The sequence below is a fragment of the Tribolium castaneum genome, chromosome 9 (genome assembly GCF_031307605.1).
Source record: "Tribolium castaneum strain GA2 chromosome 9, icTriCast1.1, whole genome shotgun sequence".
Taxonomy (NCBI): domain Eukaryota; kingdom Metazoa; phylum Arthropoda; class Insecta; order Coleoptera; family Tenebrionidae; genus Tribolium; species Tribolium castaneum.
Genome location: NC_087402.1, coordinates 1,093,931 through 1,110,912, shown reverse-complemented (window position 1 = coordinate 1,110,912; position 16,982 = coordinate 1,093,931). Strand labels below are relative to the sequence as shown.

The 16,982-nt window shown below is 34.2% G+C and overlaps 2 protein-coding genes and 1 long non-coding RNA gene across 9 annotated transcripts in view; 1 reads left to right on the top strand and 2 right to left on the bottom strand.

The window, feature by feature from the left end:
• Nucleotides 1-12,825, bottom strand: part of LOC663676 (potassium voltage-gated channel subfamily KQT member 1) — a 31,302-nt gene extending 18,477 nt beyond the window's left edge. For 2 of the 7 annotated variants that reach the window (XM_008193483.3, XM_015979572.2), the window contains exon 1: nucleotides 2,278-2,543. Coding sequence is in view for 3 of the 7 variants with exons in the window: in XM_015979575.2 (XP_015835061.1) it covers nucleotides 5,890-6,085; nucleotides 8,896-9,006; nucleotides 9,068-9,161; nucleotides 12,609-12,614 (407 nt within the window). In the remaining 4 variants the exon portion in view is untranslated. Of the gene's footprint in view, nucleotides 1-2,277; nucleotides 2,544-5,889; nucleotides 6,086-8,895; nucleotides 9,007-9,067; nucleotides 9,162-12,608 lie in introns of those variants that run through there. The other 5 variants (XM_015979575.2, XM_015979576.2, XM_015979577.2 and 2 more) reach the window with 5 other exon arrangements.
• A 285-nt stretch (nucleotides 12,826-13,110) lies between these two features.
• Nucleotides 13,111-13,503, bottom strand: LOC107397841 (uncharacterized). The gene is made up of 2 exons (XR_001574860.2): nucleotides 13,369-13,503; nucleotides 13,111-13,322 (listed from the first exon to the last, which is right to left on the bottom strand). It is a non-coding gene; the product is annotated as an uncharacterized LOC107397841 (long non-coding RNA).
• A 188-nt stretch (nucleotides 13,504-13,691) lies between these two features.
• On the top strand, nucleotides 13,692-16,912 carry LOC663632 (uncharacterized protein). The gene is made up of 7 exons (XM_969670.5): nucleotides 13,692-14,065; nucleotides 14,114-14,389; nucleotides 14,435-14,790; nucleotides 14,855-15,083; nucleotides 15,989-16,223; nucleotides 16,277-16,442; nucleotides 16,496-16,912. Exons 1-7 carry the CDS (start codon nucleotides 13,692-13,694, stop codon nucleotides 16,858-16,860), a joined length of 2,001 nt encoding a protein of 666 aa, XP_974763.2. The 3' UTR covers nucleotides 16,861-16,912.
• Nucleotides 16,913-16,982: the final 70 nt, after the last annotated feature.

Genomic DNA, 16,982 nt, shown 5'->3' with positions numbered 1-16,982 from the left:
CCCCCAAACGCAATTATTCCGTTTGATTAATTTACAACAACATTTGTTATCTTGAAAATTAAAAGGCATTTTCGACATTGTATTTATGTCCGCAAAATAATACCCCGTAATTACAGTCCAACCAATGCAATTATTGGTAAAGTAATTACAATTAATTCAAATTTCATTTAATCTACATTTGCTTATACAATCTCTAAGCTCAAGGTTTCAGAACACACGCAAAAGAAATTACCAGTCACAGAATAATCACTTGTACTTAATTTAATGCAGATGCATTTGAATTACGTCTAATTTTCTTCGTTCGTTCTTACACAAATCGAAGAATTCATTCAGAAACTTTCTGACATTAAAACCAAATATTGACAAAGTAATTACAAGTATTTTTAACTTTGTTTCTATAAATTATCACCAGTGTGTCCCTGACAGCAAGGCTTTAAAAATCCAACTCAATTTTCAGGCATCACTGTGTTAAACAAATTTTCGAATAAATCGTACAGGGTTTTCCAAAAAATTGGAAAAATTTGTTACTGGTCTTTAAATAATTGAAAAATTATTTTTTTTACAAAAGCTCTGAAATAATTGAGATAATTTAATTTTTTGACAAAAACAAAATTTGCCATAAATATTAAAATTTTAGTTATTTAACTGTACTAAATAACAAATAATGCCTTAAAAGTAACATTATAAAGTTGTCATTAGCTGAAAATTTCACTTTTCGACTACTGATAACAATAGTTAATAATTTTTTGATGTTTAAAGTTAAATATTTTATTTAACTGTTTAACAATTTTAAGGTCTTTTAGATGCAATAATAATAATAATAATAATAATAATAATAATAATAATAAAATTTCCAACAGACTTATTAGTCTGAAGTAGACAAGTAACAATACAATATACAAAAAAAAGAACAAAATTGAAACAATTAAATTATACAAAACATTACAAATTACGAAGAAAAATATTCAAGAAGCTTGACATTTACAGTTTTAGTTTGGAAATTATTGAAAATTATTTTTTATTTAAAATAAAAAATAAGGTGTTCCATTTAAAAATTTTAACTTATTTAACTTCAAATAAATATCTTGATTGTTTTATCTTCGTGACAGCAGTGAGCTAAAAAATATATCATTTAAGTTTCTTTTTTAAAGTGATGAAATTTTTAAATAATAATTTTTTCAAAAATGATTGATTTTGTCAAAAAAAAATTTTTGATCAATAATAAACATGAATGTATTAAAAGCTACATCTAAAAATACAAAAAATATAAGGAGTTTTGTTTCAAAAAACATAAGTTTGTAGTGTGGTTTATTTTAAAAAACACTCTGTATACTTGTAACTTGTTTTTCTTGTAAAAAAAACTTAAGGTTGGTTTTATAAACAAATTTAATTCCCCAGTTAAATTTAATGTCGACTTTAACTCAATACTTCATAATCACTTTAATAATTGTACATTTAAAAAAAATTAATGCTTCGTTAAGTTTAAATCCACAATTTTCGCCCATTAACGTTTTTAATTGTTTATTTAAATTATGTAAAAAAATAGAAAAAAAGATAACTAAAAGTTTTCAATTTTAAATTTTAGAAAAAATTGCTTCCAGTTTTTTTTTCAAAGATTTAGGGTCGGCTTATAGAAGCGTCATATTTTAATCCTCAATTAAATGCCTGATTAACTGATCACATGACCAAACTAAACCAATATGATTGGTCCATTCGCGTTGTTAACTTTTACCAACCTGTTAAATTTTAAAGAAGCTTTCTATAAACCGGTCCTTAGAATAAAAAAAAATCCAATGGTTGGAAGATATTTATTAATACAAAGAATAATTTGGAAAAGAAAGATTTTTTTCAGAAATCGCAAATGCAAGTGTTTGAAAAATTTTAATTTTAGAGCACTTTGCTAGATTATAAAAAAATTACTCTTTAACATTTTTTTCCAATTCCAGACGAAGTTTTTCGTGATATTATTATTGATATCCCGCAATTTTTTTTCTCCGCAGTGGTATTGTTTTAACGTATTTTTTTAACAATCTTTCACTATCACAATTAGTTTATGGCAAGATTTTTGCAACTGTTATTTCAACAAAAATGTTACTGTAGAACTGTTACTGTTTCAGCTATAATTTTAGCAGTAATGGAGCATTAACACAGTAACTAAACTTTTATAAATTGTTGAGCCACCTTGATTATAACAATGACTGTTAAATTATAATTGTATCACCACTCTCTGCCCCAAATAAGTAATAACATCCATGAATCGATTATAAGCTATTTTACCGTGATCACCTCAACCAAAAGCCCACAGTTCGAAATTGGGCGGCAAAAGCCCCACATCCGTAACCCGTGTCATACCGCGAGTCGGGCCCCCTTATCCCGGCGCCTCCGCCAAATTAGGGCGGCGCGGGGGGCAGAGCCCCCGATTTATCGACGAAACAACTCGTAATGGTCGCGCTGAATAATGCAACGGTGGCGGCGGCGGCGGCGGCGGTGGCGGTGGCGGCTTCCAACGCGTCCGAAAACCAACTGTTGGTCTCGCGCAGGGACGCTCACACGATGACGACGCCGACGACGCTCACATCGATCTAAGCCACGGCGGAATCAAATCAGGTAGGTCGACTTTAAGCGCCAGGAAGCCAGGGGGTGACAACTTTAGACGCTAATTGCCGGATAAAAATCCTTGGCACAACAATGTGCACTGGATTATTCAACGACAAGGGGATATAGTGGCTCGTTAGCATGTGTGGATAGGGGGTCCTGGGGGGAAAGCGGACGAAAATAGTACGAGCGATTTAAATTTTTATTACGACAAGTTGGAAGGAAATAAGGACGAGATGGAAGTTTGCGGAAAATGGGGCCTGGGGGACGGGAGTGCCAGCTTTTACTAGCTTATTAATGATAAGTTTTGGGGATAAAGCTCCCAGAGATGATTTGGGAAAAATACAGTTTGGTGAATGTGAGGAAAGTGTGCAGGTTTTGCAGCTTTAGGGGGGAAGCACTTGTTGAACCACTTGAATTATCTCGATAGATAATGAAGGTGATGAAGGGGTCAAAGTTTTAGATAAGAGAGTGATTAAAGTGGCTATTAATGACAAAATAATCCATTGTTTTAAGTGTTTTATTTTATTACTTAAATTGTTTGCGATAAGGTGATTGTTAAACTAAACCGTATTATTAAGTAATTAAGCAATTATTTAATTAGTTTCATGTTCCGAGAAATTGTAAAAGTTTTAGCTACGGAGGACTAAATTAATTTAAATGCAACCAAGTTTTGCGCTCGACTAAAATTTTCACAAGAAACATGCAAAAAAAATTATTTAAAATTTAAAATTGGCGCTTTGTCCCGTATTTTTCAAAATGCTAGAAATACGGTTAAAGATTTTTGAAAGATAGAAATACAGTGTCGCGGACTTTTTTACAGGAAATTTAATTGTCTATAATTTTGATCCTTTCATTTATTTTTTTAACTGTATTCCCAGCGTTTTGATAAATATGCCAGGTGAATTATCGCTTAGAATTGACAATTTCCGTTCCACCGTAAATTTTTGCAAACGCTGCGATTACGGTTGAAGATACAAAAAAAATGTAAGGAACAAAGTTGTAGAGAATTAAATTTTCTACAAAAAAGTCCGCGACACCATATTTCTATCTTTAACGGTTTAGGTATAAATTAACTTTCCAATACTTGACCACCAACAAAATGAAGCAAATCGGTCCTTTGAGCGACTTTGGGGCCTAAATGGTTAAAGATAAAGATATGGTGTCGCAGACTGTTTTGTAGAAAATTTAATTCTCTACAACTTTTTTCTTAACATTTTTCTTGTATCTATAACCATATTTGCAGCGTTTTGAAAAATATGAGGCAGAGTTTCAATTGGTAAAAGTTTGAAATTTTTTTAAATATAGTTTAAAACAATTTTTTTGCATTATGTTTATGTCTTGTTATTGAGAATTCAATGCTCTATCTGTCAGTATTTTTTTTGTTTCCTATTTATTAACTGTTATACATATACAACCATTTTTTCAAATGCATTGCTCTGAAAACTTAGACGGTCATGGAACTGCGCTCTCTATCGGCATTAACGAAACTATCAAAAACGGGTACGATTTATTTGTACGTCGTTTCACATCCTAACCTTTAGATATCCGTAGTTTTAATTTTGAATTTTTTTTATTTTATTAGTCGCAGTTTGAAGGTCAAATGATAAATTTGTTAGTTTGTTTGGAAATTTAATTCACAAATAAATTAGACTGAAGTTGAGGCTAAGTACTTTAGCCTGTTCCTCTTGGATTAAAATTTATTTTTGATCAGCAGCTCATTTATTTTACAAGATTTGTTAAAAATAATAACATCCGTAACTTTTCAAGCCTTCTGACTAAAAAACACAAAACTAAATCAAAGTTTAACTAAATGAGCTAATTTTTTGCTCTGTTTTGCTCGATTTTGAACAAATTTTCTTGAAAAATCAGCCGAACAACTATAAAATTTGGTCAAAACATGTTTTATTTTTATATTTATCATGCAAGTAAACATGTATTCCCAGTTTCTTGAAAGATATACAATGAAAAATCATTAAATTTACTTGTCATCACTTGTCAGACAAATATAAATATAAACAAAATAAAAATATTAAAAAAAATAAAAAATAAAAAAAAATAAAAACATGTTTTATTTTTAAAAATTTACTTGTCAGAATTATAAAAATACAAATTTCACGACAGAAAAGTAAACTAACAATTAAAAAAGTTAAGAGATAAGTAACTAAAAAATAAGAGATTTTTTTACAGTAACACAAAAATATTAAGATTAATAAAAAACTCATACTTTAAAATATAAATAAAATTTAGCGCCATGCACAATAAAAAATAATTGTGCAAAATAGGTTTTACACTTTATTACATAAGGTAACGTAAAAATTTCACAGCTAATTAGTATCCACATTGTTTTGTGTTACATTTCTTAATCAAAATAACATTTCCTCCAAATCCCACTTTACTCATTTTCGATCCCAATCCCATCCCAACCTAATAAAGCGTCATCGATTATTTAGAAACGGTGTGTTTTAAACATGTATTGTGTTTATACACGCCAATAGTCCTTAACAAACATTTCACGTCTAGGAATTATCTCGTTATCCTTCCGGTGTAACAATTTCTCGGCTCGTTTTTCAAGAAATGTTTGCGTAAATCATGATTCGATAACAGCTGGCGCTCGCAAACAAAGACAAGCCCCTCCATTAATATTATATTTCTCCATTTAACCGCTAATATATCATGTATCATTCGCGGTAGTGCCATTAAATGCCGTCTGAAATAAAGTTCAAAGGTCAATTCTTTGCCTTTATTATTGCGATAAAACTTGTAGTGGTGATGTTATTTTTACTAGCCCTCTAACAGTGGACCTATAGGGCTATTAACTACGGCCAACTTTATTGTAAATTTGATTTTGATTTACTAGGCGGCATAAATTTTGATCGTTTTCCTTTAGCTTGATAAGAAATGATTGTTAGATAAACACACTCCTTGTATTGAAAAATAACAGAAAATTACCCAGGGGATGATTGGACTTTGTTGATTCAAGTCCGGGTCAGGACGAACTATTTAATCCTTCAAGGATTTTCATTAATTGCGCCGCCATTTGTGAAAACACTTCTTTTCATCCCTTCATCCCTCGGGATCCTGTCACAATTCTGACGATAATTACAACAAATGCACGATTGGCTTACAACCTTGCCCTCTTGATGTCGATAAAATTTACAACATCGGGGGATACCCGAAATGACGTAATACCCACATGCGACTTTCAATATTTGATTAAAGGCAATTCTCGTGAGAGTTATGGATATATTTTTTATTTGTTTTTATTTTTTTTTGGGAAAGAATGTAACTCACACAACAATGTGATAGACGAAACATTTCCAGTTGTCAGGTCGTTCCAGGAAATTGTAGACTTGTCCCTGGAAGGTCGCTCGGCCTGCTATTTTGCGATGTTGTCGGGAGGCATAACGGGCGGCTTCCCCCCATTTTGGGGGACTCTCGATGAGGAGAGAGGCGGCGTTAAGGCCCTGGCAGCAGGTCGTACTAGGAGCTAAAACACAAAGTGGGAAATAAAGCTTGTTAGAAAACTATTAGTCGGAGAACAATGATCTTTTTTGAAAAAGATAGATAATTCAAAGAGCTTTCTAAAGATAATACACTTCATGGGGTTATCTCTGATAGTTCCGGAGCTATAGTTGCTCGACAAATGTTCCGGGTACCCAAAATTGACAAAAATTGCGACGAAAATTGAAAAAATCAAATATCAAAAAATAGAATATATGGACTTTTTGTGGATTTTTAACAAGTCTAGAGAGATGTAAAGGCATATAAAAGTCCATAAAAGTACTCTAGAACGAGTTTAAAAAAAAATTTTTCACCTTCTTGAAGGTAAGTAAGTGTAGTATTGCTCAGGAAATTTTAAGCAAAAAATTTTAAATTTTTAATTCTTGTGAAAAATTGATATAATATGTAAAATGAGCCGTAGAATTCAATGGAACAAACCGCAGTGCTCTACGACTTTTAGTTTTTTTTTTATGAATTTTTTTAATGAAAAATTTTGATCGCCTCTGTAGCCGGAACCGTTGCCCGGAGCGGCTCCGGGTTTAATCGAAAAAATAGAGAAAATTAAGCGCTATCAAATGATTTTTTGGTCGTTGCTCTAAGTCTTACAGTTTCCGAGAAAAACGCAAAAAAAGGTTTCCATTTTCACTTTTTTTCAATATTCAATCGTTAATTACGGCGAAACTGTTAGAGTTATCGAGAAACGGAAAAATGGAGGATAACCGGAATAAAAAACTCTATAAAATGGCATAGAACTCAAGGCTATATCTCGCAAAAAAATTTTCAATTTTCAAACGCCGATTACGGCCAAACTAAAAGAGCTAGTAGAAAACGCCTTTTTAGATCGGAAAGAGCACATCAAAATCTATAAGATAGAATCGGTTTTATTTGATTTTGAGACACTTTAAAAATTAACCGATTTTGAGGGGGGGGGTGTTAACTTTTTTTAATTTTTTTTAATTTTCTCATTTACGGCTAAACTATTCTAAAAAGTGGAACTATTTTGATCCATTCCTATGCAAAATGATCCGGGGAATCGATTGGCATCGAGAAAATTACCAAATTCCGAATAGTTTTTTAGTTATGAATTTTTTTAAATTTCACCAATTTTTGCATTTATCAGCAATTTGCTCGAAAACTATTAGTCAGAGGACAAAGTTCTTTTTTGAAAAAGATAGATAATTAAAAGAGCTTTCTAAAGATAATACACTTCATGGGGTTATCTTTAATAGTTCCGGAGCTATTGCTCGACAAATGTTCCGGGTACCCAAAATCGACAAAAACTGCGACGAAAATTGAAAAAATCAAACATCAAAAAATCGAACATATGGACTTTTTGTGGAGCTTTAACAACTTTTGTGGGTTGTTAAGACATGTAGAAGTCCAAAAAAATTTACTGGAGTGAGTTTAAAAAAAAATTTTTTTTTCACCTCTTTGAGGGTAAGTGGATCACTCAGGAAATTTTAGCAAAAAAATTGGAAATTTTAAATCTCGTGAAAAGTTGGTACAACACAGAAAATGAGCCGCTAAATTCAATGGAACAAACCGCATTGCTCTACAAGTTTTAGTTTTCGAGTTATGAATTTTTTGTTGGGTAAAATTTTCCACTATGACAAATGGCTACCCTAAATTTAGGCAAAAAATTTTAAATTTTTAATTCTTGTGAAAAATTGATATAATATGTAAAATGAGCCGCTGAATTCAATGGAACAAACCGCAGTGCTCTACGACTTTTAGTTTTTTTTTTATGAATTTTTTTAGTGAAAAACTTTGATCGCCTCTGTAGCCGGAACCGTTGCTCGAAGTGGCTCCGGGTTTAATCGAAAAAATAGAGAAAATTAAGCGCTATCAAATGATTTTTTGTTCGTTGCTCTAAGTCTTACAGTTTCCGAGAAAAACGCAAAAAAAGGTTTCCATTTTCAGTTTTTTTCCATATTCAACCGCCAATTACGGCGAAACTATTAGAGTTATCGAGAAACGGAAAAATGGAGGATAACCGAAATAAAAAACTCTACAAAATGGCATAGGACTCAAGGCTATATCTCGCAAAAAAATTTTCAATTTTCAAACGCCGATTACGGCCAAACTAAAAGAGCTAGTAGAAAACGGTTTTTTAGCTCGAAAAGAGCACATCAAAATCTATAAGATAGAATCGGTTTTATTTGATTTTGAGACACTTTAAAAATTGACCGATTTTAAGGGGGGGGTGTTAACTTTTTTTTTTATTCTAAAAAGTGGAACTATTTTGATTCATATCTATGCAAAATGATCCGGGGAATCGATTGGCATCGAGAAAATTACGAAATTCCGAATAGTTTTTTAGTTATGAATTTTTTAAAATTTCACCAATTTTTGCATTTATCAGCAATTTGCTCGAAAACTATTAGTCAGAGGACAAAGTTCTTTTTTGAAAAAGATAGATAATTAAAAGAGCTTTCTAAAGATAATACACTTCATGGGGTTATCTCTAATAGTTCCGGAGCTATTGCTCAACAAATGTTCCGGGTACCCAAAATCGACAAAAATTGCGACGAAAATTGAAAAAATCAAACATAAAAAAATGGACTTTTAACAACTCTAGTGGGTTGTTAAGACATTTAAAAATAAATAAAACTTTGCTAGCGTGAGTTAAAAAATTTTTTTTTTTCATTTTTTGGTGGTATAGGTAGTAAAAAAAATTGCTGTCTGTTTTATAATTTAAATTTGTTAAAAATTGCATCCACAATCAGTTTTGCAAACCGACTAAAAAACTGTATTAGGACTTCCGCCCGTAACCAAAAACAATCAGAATCCACCGACCTGTGTCCAGAGGCGTTTCAAGTAGTTGTTGAGAGCTCCTGTCAGATAAAGGACTAGGCTGTGGCGTTCCGCCCACTTCCACAATGGTAACGGAAAGCTGCGACCGTCCACCTTTAAAACACGATTCAAACAACTCTCATTCATCTCAAGCTCCCGACTTTATAATAATTACCAGCTGTATTCAGAAGTTTTTGTTGTTCATCTAGGGCCATATCCAGAGACTCCGGGAACGCAGCGCCCAGATGAGGCATGTTATTGAGACACACCTGCAACAATTACCCAGCATTTGTAGTCCTACCGACTGCGCCAATTAAATAAAACTCGAATAAAATCTCAAGTTTATTGTTTTTTTCCGCCGTTATTTATTAAAAGGCGGATCAGAATGGAGCGTCAGCCTGTCTTCTTTATTCCCCTTTTCCTCGTTCGTCGTAAATCTATTTCGCCGAGTGTGCAATCGCACCTCGCGTCATCATAAATCAGTGGCAGGCCTGCCTTCAAACTCAAGCAAAATTCGCCAAGCGTTAGTTAAAAACAAAATAGAAAATTAAAAAAAAACGCTGTTGCCTTTCATAGCTATTTCTAATTTCATGAGTTTTTTGAATATATTTTTTTTTTATTTATTTTGAATGCAGCTAGGGTTCTGTCGAGCCGCCACTGCAAAAATTGATCCTTCCCAAGCCCAGAATCGGAGCGAATTCTCGAAAGAGCACGCAGATTTAATGTACTTTTAAAATTCATATCAATGCCGGGAATAAAAAGGGCCCCTTTCACGCGAGATTCTCTCCCCTGGCGCCATCTCCCGGCAATTAGTTCCGGAAATGTAAAATCGACATCGATTTCGCATTAGCCCTCTGCTAATAAACGGTGACAAGGACTGGTATCAGCATTAGACAGTTTGTTGACTCAAAAAATTGCATTTTTGAGTTTGATGACTGCGCCACGTCATCGAAATCGAATCAATAAATCGATTTCCGTGCTGCGAGATAATACAATGGTCAACAAACTTGACCCAAAGATAACAAGTTTTCGAGGAAAACGGCGCACAATGCTGACCGGAATTTTCTTCACCCGAATAATACGGGACACACAAAGGATGATAATTGAGGAACGCGACCTCGAATATAAAATCGAATTTAAACAGCTGCCTCAGACGGTTCATTATTAATGAGGAAATTTCACAATAACATAAATTGAGGTCGGCTTTAAAGCACAAAGATGGGGAAGGTCAAACGAGCTTTAAAAATTTCAGTGAAAGCAAAAGGGGTTGAAGACACACGTTTGACATAAGTGCCTCTTTATCGTTTTTATTTGATGAGGATATGACAAAATTTTCCTTGAACGTTAGATTTATTTCCCGGTTCTGAATGTTAAAGCAGAAAATACAGAAAAACCAATTTTCTACGTTAATTTTTTTAGTGCTGCCTACAAGCTTTAACTAGAGAAAATCACAGAAAATCTTGAATAAAAGTTAAAAAAAATTAGAAGAGATCATGGGAAAGACTTGAAGGAATCAAAAAAATTTAAAAAAAAATTTACACGAATTTATTATTACCAAAAAAATTCACGAGCTTCTAGACTAGTAAGGATAATTGAGAGACACGTCCTTGAATATAAAAATGGAACAGCTGTCTCAATAACATAAGCTGATATGGGTTTGAAAGCATATTGAAAAAAGGAAGAAGGTCAAACGCGCATTAAAAATTTAAAGCCGAAAACGGACAATAAATTTCCGTGAGTTTTTAATGTTTTTTTATTTTATTGAAAAGTTTGAAAAGTTGGGAAAAAATTAACTTGCAGGTTCATTTGAAATTTGGACAATTAGAAACAATAATTAGAAATAAAAATTTTAAAATTAGATAATTGCAAAGCAAAAAAGTTAGACCTGGTCAGGTCAGGTCAGGTCAGGCTTAGGTTAAGATTTATGTGAGTATTGTAAATAAAAAAAAATTAAAATAAAAATTTCGAAAATAAGTGAATGCAAAATAAAAATGTCAAGTCAAGTCAGGTTTAGGTTTAAGTGGTTTGTAATTTAAACTGCTTTAGAATAAAAATTAAATAAATGCAAAATATTTTTTTTTAATTGGTTAGGTAAGGTTTAGGTTTAGCTAAGTCATATAATTAAAACTGTTTTAAAATAAAAATTTCGAAAGTAGTTGAACGCAAAATAATAAGTCAGGTCAGGTCACATTTAGGTTTAAGTGGTTCTTGTAATTAAAACTGATTTAAAATAAAGAGTTTGTCAAAATTTAATAAACATTAAATAAAAAAATCAGGTCAGGTCAGGTTTAGGTTTAGGTGAGTTTTGTAATTAAAACTGCTTAAAAATAAAAATTTTGAGACAAACACAAAATAAAAACGTTAGGTTAGGTTTAGCTTTAGGTGTGTAAATAAAACTTTTAAAATAAAAAATCGAATTAAAAATTTTAAAAACGTTAATTTTTTTCATCAGAACGAGATAAAAGTTAATAATAATGTCTAAAAATAAAACTGCCAAAGATGTAAAAGGTAGGATTTAGTACAGTTCTGCACGAAAATTTTCAAAATTTTAACAAAAAATTTGGAGTCAATACAATTTTATTCTAGATAAATGCAAAATAATAACTAAAAAAGTGACTATTTCATTTAAAAATCGGACTTGTTGTTACCGTTTTTTTATTATTTATTAACCAAGTTGTAAAAATTCTGCAGAAGCAAACAAAAATAAATAAAATTCCTACAAATTTTGAAAAAAAAGCGTATTATTTTAACAATAACTATTAATGCAAATAAAATTTATGTGAGTTAAGCAGTTCAAATTAATTAATGAAACATAGATAATAAACTATTAAAAAAGTGTAATTTAAAAAATTTAAAAAGGCAAGGATTAGAAATTCAACTTACTTACACATACGCTCAAAATGTACAACTTACAAAGCAAATCTCAAAGTGCAATAGTAGGCAAAATTTAAGCGACTTGGTACATTTTTTGAACAAAAGCCGTCCAAATTTAGCACATTTTTACATAAAAAATATCCGTTTTTTAAACTTTCGCAGGTTTTTTTATTCGTTTTATCCTCGATTTCATCATTTCCAGTCCTTGAAAAAAGTAGGATACAGTTATATATCTTTTAATTTTCCTCTAGTAACTTATAAAATATTAATATCCTCTCTGTGTCTATACTTTATGTTAATAATCCATATGTATGTTTAATAAATAAGTTTGCGATAGTTACACAAAACTTATCACCTATCTAACAAATTAATAACGTCCTTATCAAGCCGAATTCTACAAAATCCAATCGATCAGACTAGAAATTAGTGAAGACGACCGCTGAAAAATCGTGCCTTCCTCTCCCCCAGTTGTTCATCCGTTGAAACATTGTAGCGCCGGGGTTGAAAAACGTGTAGTAATCAAGCCTCTGGCCGTTTTATTTTTAATCATGGCCATAACAATGAACTGTTGTAATATTCGGACGAGTCCACGGCTTGTAAATTCATTAATCGGAATAACTAATGAATTATTCCGCAAGGGTGCGGCAAACGCACCAAACTGAATTATTTCATTCGCAAACTATAGATACGACTATTCAGGAGGTGGGGCTCTACTGGGTATAGACATAGTCTTATTTGCAGGTGCTCGCTGTCTCTAGCTACTCCTCCAGTGCAAAGCGGGATAAAAGCAGCAGCAAAAAATACTCGGAAGCGTAAAATAGCAAAAGGCTTTTACCACGTACATACATCAAGGAGGTGCCCCCTTCATGGTGCACACGTCAGCTCTAACACCGCACCTTTATAAATGCGCATCTTTTCCGTGCTAGGTTAACTGTCTTATCTGAGAGAGTGGCGGCTGCTGTGGAGGCCTGCGTCGAAATGCCGCCGCCGCCGCCGCCACCGGACAGCGCGAAATTCAGGATAATCAATAGGAAATTTCAAATTGTGACGCGCTCCAATAAGCCAACATATTGATCGGCTATCGGCTAAGTTAGACAATTTAACTCTAACTAGATCCTCTCGCCAATATATTAGTTTGTAACATTTTAAGCCGTTTTTTAATAATTTTAAATCAAATTTCCAACAAAAAAAGTTCTGGGGTCTCCAGGAATGCAACTCGCATACGCTCGTTGCATAACGAGCTTTGGGCTTCTGTTTTCGCACTCGTATTATTAATAAGTAATAACTGTTACTACACCGAAGGTGTATTTAATGTTTTTTAAAGGGGAAAGGAAATTCGGGGAAGAAAACGCAAACACACAACTATAGTTTAATGAGCAAAAATAATATTAATAGTACAATAGTAAGGTGGCTGTGGCGACTTGGCGCCGAATTGCACAGATCCGTAGTGCAAATTTTACAATTTTGGTGCGTGTCTGTATTAATAATTTTGCAAAATTTTAAATATTTAGCTGTATGGTTTTGGTCGTGCCGGACACAGTCTTTGAGTATTGAATCTGAAAAAATCCTTGATTAAACCACCGAAACGTTTGAACAACTCACTTTCCAGAATAATCTTAATACAACTATCAGAGTCCGGAGGGCAAACCCATTGGGCCGGCTTAGCACAAGAAACGATTTTAACCAATGGATTGTCAATCGCCATATTCACATTACAATAATAGCACCTTATACTCAACGTTAGCCCAAAATTTAGCAACAAAATTATAAATATTCTGACATTTTTCATCATTTGAAGTTTGAATATTCTGGAAACTTTGTAGCGGCTACGTTGGTAGCGCGTGCCGTTCTAACCTCCAATTCAAAAGTGACCTTCACCATGTTATTTTCGCTTTTTTCGTTCCGTTTTATCTAATTTGGTCATCATGAGGGTGGTTGCCCTGATCAGTGGGGGCAAAGACAGCTGCTTCAACATGATGCAGTGCATCGCAGCGGGGCATGAGATCGTAGCCCTGGCCAACATCAGCCCCCATAACAAGTCCGAGTTGGACAGTTACATGTACCAGAGTGTGGGGCACGAAGCTATCGAGTTTATTGCAGCGGCGATGGACTTGCCCCTGTATCGGGAGGCCACCAGGGGGGTGAGCACCCAACAGGGCAAAATCTACGAGCCCAGTCCGGACGACGAAGTGGAGGATTTGTTCCGGGTGCTGGGGCAGGTGAAGGGGGACTTGGAGGTGGAGGGGGTGTCCGTGGGGGCGATCTTGTCGGATTACCAGCGAGTTCGGGTCGAAAATGTGTAAGTTGAGGCTGTTTATTTTTTGTAATTTATTTTTTGTGTCTAAAGATGCGTAAGACTGGGGCTTGTGCCCTTGGCGTATTTATGGCAACGCGACCAAAAGGAACTACTTGACGAAATGATCAAATGCGAGGTGGATGCGGTTATAATCAAAGTTGCAGCTTTGGGGCTCGACCCCGGGAAACACCTGGGGCGCACTTTGAGTTCAATGCAGCCCCATTTACTGGCAATGAGCGAAAAGTACGGGTTGAATGTTTGCGGCGAAGGGGGCGAGTACGAGACACTCACACTTGACTGCCCACTGTTCAGGAGCAGATTAGTCATGTAAATAGCTAAAAAAAAATTTATTATTCTGAAGTAGCCTTCCAGTGATGAATCGGACGTAGTTTTGCATTCTTCTGACCCCATAGCTCCCGTGGGTTACCTCCAGTTAAAAAAAATCAGTCTTGAAACCAAACTGCCACTTCTTGATTTACAAGATCGCCTCAGTGGTTTACCCTTGAAAAATAGTGACGGTTATGTGACCGATTACGGGGTCGAAGCGTCCGATTTTAGCGATGATGAGTCGGTGAATTCGTTAGAAAACGCCACTGTCACACTAGAGACCATTGAACAGGAACCAATGGGTGTGAAAAGTCGTGATGGGTGGCTTTGTATTGCTGGTATTCAAGGCCGATCTTCCGATTTTCGCCAAGCTATGGAGGAAGCAGCCGCCAAATTAAAGTGTAGGTATGCGACAGACCATCATGGGGTCAATTGGAAATGAACTTTTGACCCCCCTTTTAATAGCTATTCTGGGTCAACATGACCAAACCGTCCAAGATGTATGTTCTTTGGTGATGTTTATCTCCGATATGTCACGATATGCGGAACTTAATCAAGTCTACTGTGAGACTTTTAATCATGTAAATCCCCCAAGTCGGGCCTGTGTTGAGGTGCCATCGTGTTTTCCGGTTATTTTAACAGCGTTGTCGTGGAAGGAGCCGCATAATCAAGCTGGGGATTTCCCCCTTGAAAGGTGATTTATCACATTATGTCCATACTTTTAGTATCTTGAACGCTTGGATTTAATAAAGGTCTCTGATTAATTAAATAATCAATATCTTACGTTAGAAACCGAAAAAAAATCACATATTCCATCAGAAATTTTATCATTTTTTTACCGAACATCGACAAAAGCTGACTACGGCTAAAGTATTCGAAAAAGTGGAACTATTTTTATCCTTACCAATGCAAAATGATCCGGGGAATCGATTGGCATCGAGAAAATTGCCAAATTCCCAATAGTTTTTTAGTTATGAATTTTTTAAAATTTTACCAATTTTTGCTTTTATTTGCAATTTGCTCGAAAACTATAAGTCGGAGAACAATAATCTTTTTTGAAAAAAATAGATAATCTAAAGAGCTTTCCAAAGATAATACATTTCATGGGGTTATCTCTGTTAGTTCCGGAGCTATTGCTCGACAAATGTTCCGGGTACCCAAAATCGACAAAAATTGCGACGAAAATTGAAAAAATCAACTATCAAAAAATCGAATATATGGACTTTTTGTGGACTTTTAACAACTCTAAAGTAAAGGCATATAAAAGTCCATAAAAGTATACTAGAACGAGTTTGAAAAAAAAATTTTTTTCACCTTTTTGAAGGTAAGTATTTCAGGAAATTTTAGCAGAAAATTTCAAAATTTTAAATGTCGCGAAAAGTTGGTATAACACAGAAAATGAGCCGCTGAATTCACTGGAATAAACCGTTTTGCTCTACGACTTTTAGTTTTTGAGTCATGAATTTTTTTGTGGATGAAATTTCGAAGCTTCAACATACTTTTCGATGGAATATCTGTTTTTTTTTCGATCCTGTACTAAATGACTAATTTTTATTTCATTATAGTAATTTAAAGTTTGCATATTTAAAAAAATTGTAGACATACAATGCATGTCCAGAGCCGGTCTCACTGGGCCCCTGCCAATATCGGGCCCTACAGTCAGGCTGTAAGAGTAGGTGAATTGATACACCTGGCAGGCCAAATTGGCATGATCCCAGGAAGTTTAGAAATGGTCAAAGGTGGGATTAAAGCCCAGTGCCAACTAGCCTTAAGACATGTGGGAAGGCTCCTTAAAGCAGTCGATTCAAATGTTAATCTTAGAGACGTCGTACAGGTAGATAATCCCACTGTTATTTAGTTTTGAGATTATTTTACTTTTAATTGTAGGGAATTTGTTACGTGACTGATGTTAGTTACGTCGAACACGCTCGTAAATTATGGGAGGAAAAAACAAATAATGCCATAGTGGACTACGTTGTAGTGAGCCAATTGCCAAAAAGTGCTTTAGTAGAGTGGCACGTGTGGGCACACCGTCACAACAACCAATTTGAATGTAAATTAGTAAATTATTGGTTGTAGAAAAAATTACACGTAGCCTTCTTGTAGATGAGGAGACTGGAAAGTGCTTCCAAGGTTATTCCATCTCGATTTATCGACGCTGGAATTACGAAAACGACATAGCGGCAGTCGTTTGTTACGTGCATAACACGGAAGAAACCGAATTAAGTGAAGATATTTTTATAGAAACTGTAGATTACGTTATACAGAAACTAAATCAGGGCCATGAAAACGACGCAACTTCGGTCTACAATCTGAATATTTTTTATCCCCGAATGAAAATTCGGACTCTTAACGTGGACTATTTGCAAAAGCTTGCCGAAAATATTGCGCTGGTTTACACACTGGTACCTGTGACGTACGTCAAGAGTGAACACACCTATCTGTCGATTTGTGGCGTCCGAAACCAGTAATTGTTGTTTTATTTTGACTGTTGTTGTTTTACAAATATACATTTATTTAGTACTTTGTGGTTTTTTCTGAACCCAAACCAATCCATAACAGGCAATTAAATTTTTCGTGAGATATCAGTAGG

What these genes read in the sequence shown, in the direction of transcription:
- LOC663632 (XM_969670.5), top strand. Translation starts at nt 13,692, where the DNA reads ATGAGGGTGGTTGCCCTGATCAGTGGGGGCAAAGACAGCTGCTTCAAC. An exon ending in TTCAGGAGCAGATTAGTCAT is followed by an intron (nt 14,390 to 14,434) that starts GTAAATAGCTAA and finishes GTAGCCTTCCAG; the next exon opens with TGATGAATCGGACGTAGTTT. An exon ending in ATCTTAGAGACGTCGTACAG is followed by an intron (nt 16,224 to 16,276) that starts GTAGATAATCCC and finishes TTTTAATTGTAG; the next exon opens with GGAATTTGTTACGTGACTGA.